Source organism: Penicillium solitum, assembly GCF_028829755.1.
Source record: "Penicillium solitum strain IBT 25940 chromosome Unknown utg000003l_segment0_segment0, whole genome shotgun sequence".
NCBI lineage: Eukaryota > Fungi > Ascomycota > Eurotiomycetes > Eurotiales > Aspergillaceae > Penicillium > Penicillium solitum.
In genome coordinates, this window is record NW_027072123.1 from 4537392 (window position 1) to 4539665 (window position 2274).

Sequence of the window (2274 nt, forward strand, 5' to 3'; positions counted from 1 at the left end):
GCGGCGTCTCGGTTATTGATTGCTACCGCTGCGACTGGAAGCAGCTTTATCCAGTCTTCTTGTGTATAGCAAGTGAATTCTCTTAGAATTCTCTCAACCTCTTGGTTCGCTCTCTCAGTTGAACCGTCTGACTGCGGGTGGAAAGCGGTAGATAATCGGCGCTGAATCTGTAGTCTTTCACACACCCTTCTCCAGAATTCGCTCACGAATTGGGTCCCTCGGTCGCTTGTGATAGCTGTTGGTAGGCCATGGTGCATATAAAAATGCACTAGAAAGACCTCGGCTAATGCGTCAGCGGTAATTGAGCCCATGCCGACTAAGATCACGCTCTTTGTCAGCCTATCGGTAATGACTAGGCAGTTTGTCTCTTTGTTCCCTTCTGCGGCTGGGAAACCAGTGATAAAGTCCACAGATATCTCTGCCCAAATACGCTGAGGAATCAGAAGAGGCTTTAATAAACCGTGCTTCGCTTCTCTCCAGATCGTGCTTCTGCCGCATACACCGCAGTTCCGTAGGAATCGTCGTACATCCGTTGATGCTCCGGGCCAGAACCACTGCCGGGACAGTATCATATAGGTGGCGTTTTGTTCTGGATGGCCGGTCGTGTAGGAATCGTGCACTCGCTGGAAGATTCTTGTTCTTAGAGGTTTGGAGTCAGGAACCTATAGACGACCACGAAACCGTAGCAGTTGACGCTCGCCCAGTTCGCATTCTGCTAGGCTTACTTTCGTATTTATACCGGCCGGTACTCGTCGGTCTTCCTTGAATATCGCGGTAGAGAAGTTGCGCTCTGCCTGTCTGTACCGTAACGTTTCCGAATATAGCTCGAGACCTATGCGAAACACGCTCGTCGTTGGCATCTTGCGGGACGTCCTGTTCCCTTCGCGATAGCGCATCTGGTCTCACTGCTTGTTTTCCAGGCCGGTATTGTAGTTCGAAATCGAGCTCGGCTAGTATGTCTGCCCATCGCATCTGTCGTTCTGATACTGTGAGAAGGACGTAGGCGAAGCGTATATTCTCGCTCAGGATTCGAGCTCGTGATGCTGACTGTTCCTGATAGGCTGCTTTCGGCTCTGATGAGATTCTCGATGGGACTTAGACTCAGTGCAGATGAGCTTCAGGGTATGAAAGCCCTTGAAGCCAACTGTGCCAAGCAGCTTTCTGTAGTCAACGACATATACAGTTATGACAAGGAAGAGGAAGCGTCTCGGACTGGACACAAGGAGGGAGCCTTCCTTTGTTCGGCTGTGAAGGTTCTGGCGGAGGAGACCAAGCTTGGTATACCCGCAACGAAGCGCGTGCTTTGGTCTATGACCCGGGAGTGAGAGGTTGTGCATGACGAGATCGTGGCAGAGAAGATCACATCTCCAGACGGCTGCTCTGAAACTGCTAAGGCGTAAAGGAGGGCCTAGAGTACCAGATGAGCGGCAATGAGCAGTGGAGTAAGGCCACGCGTCGATACAACTAAATGTATAGACTCAGCAAGAATAGATAGAAGCATGAAGAGCGTTACAGAGATTAAAGCTCAGGCAAGATGGCCAAAGAATTGTGTGAGCGGCTCACTGAACGTGCTACGTATTAGCACAACCTGCTCGCCACAGCCACCAAATTGGTAACATCTCGACTTCTGGAGCGAGTGCTGTAAACACTTGCGCTCTTTCCGGACAGGTCCTTTACGAAGTGCATCGGCAACTGCTTGGGCATGTACTTGCGTTGGCCCTGAGTAGTATTATCGGCCCGAGTCGCCCGACCAACGGCCGGGGCTTTCTTTGTTCCTGTCTGCCCGCTTGCCCGACTCTGGCTTATCCTGATTATTTATTGGCGATTCGTTGCGGCTGCTATCCTGTTCCGGAAAAAGACTAAACCAACTTTTCAGATCCCTTCTTTTGGCATACTGTCTGGGTTGAATTGTCGGTCTTCACCTCTTGCGAGGTGCTGTCCGATGCATGTTGGTGATGCCTTTGTAGCATAAAGCTAGGGTTCGGGGATTTTCATTGAATGATACTTAATTTAATCCAGTCTCGCTAAATAACGATAATGGTCATATTCATATGATGGGTCTTAAGCCCAATATAGTAGTCGGTTGATGGGGTTAAGCCTAATGGACGGTTATAGTACTGAATTTGTATCTGAACATATCCTTGTAGACACCCTAGCACCTGTATGCATGACTCTTCCGATAAACGGTGTTAAGCAAAATCCGAAATAAAGTCCGAAGTTCGAACAGTCTTTCAGCTCTTGGCCCATGGTCCAAGTCATGACAGTGCAAGTCAC

At 49.6% G+C, this 2274-nt stretch overlaps 1 protein-coding gene across 1 annotated transcript; it reads left to right on the plus strand.

Annotated features, from left to right (window-relative positions):
* Nucleotides 1-955: 955 nt before the first annotated feature.
* Nucleotides 956-1325, plus strand: N7455_005655 (uncharacterized protein; the record flags this gene model as incomplete). Its single annotated transcript, XM_065605090.1, has 2 exons — nucleotides 956-999; nucleotides 1061-1325. The coding sequence occupies 2 exons, from the start codon at nucleotides 956-958 to the stop codon at nucleotides 1323-1325; spliced, it is 309 nt and encodes a 102-aa protein (XP_065461990.1).
* Nucleotides 1326-2274: the final 949 nt, after the last annotated feature.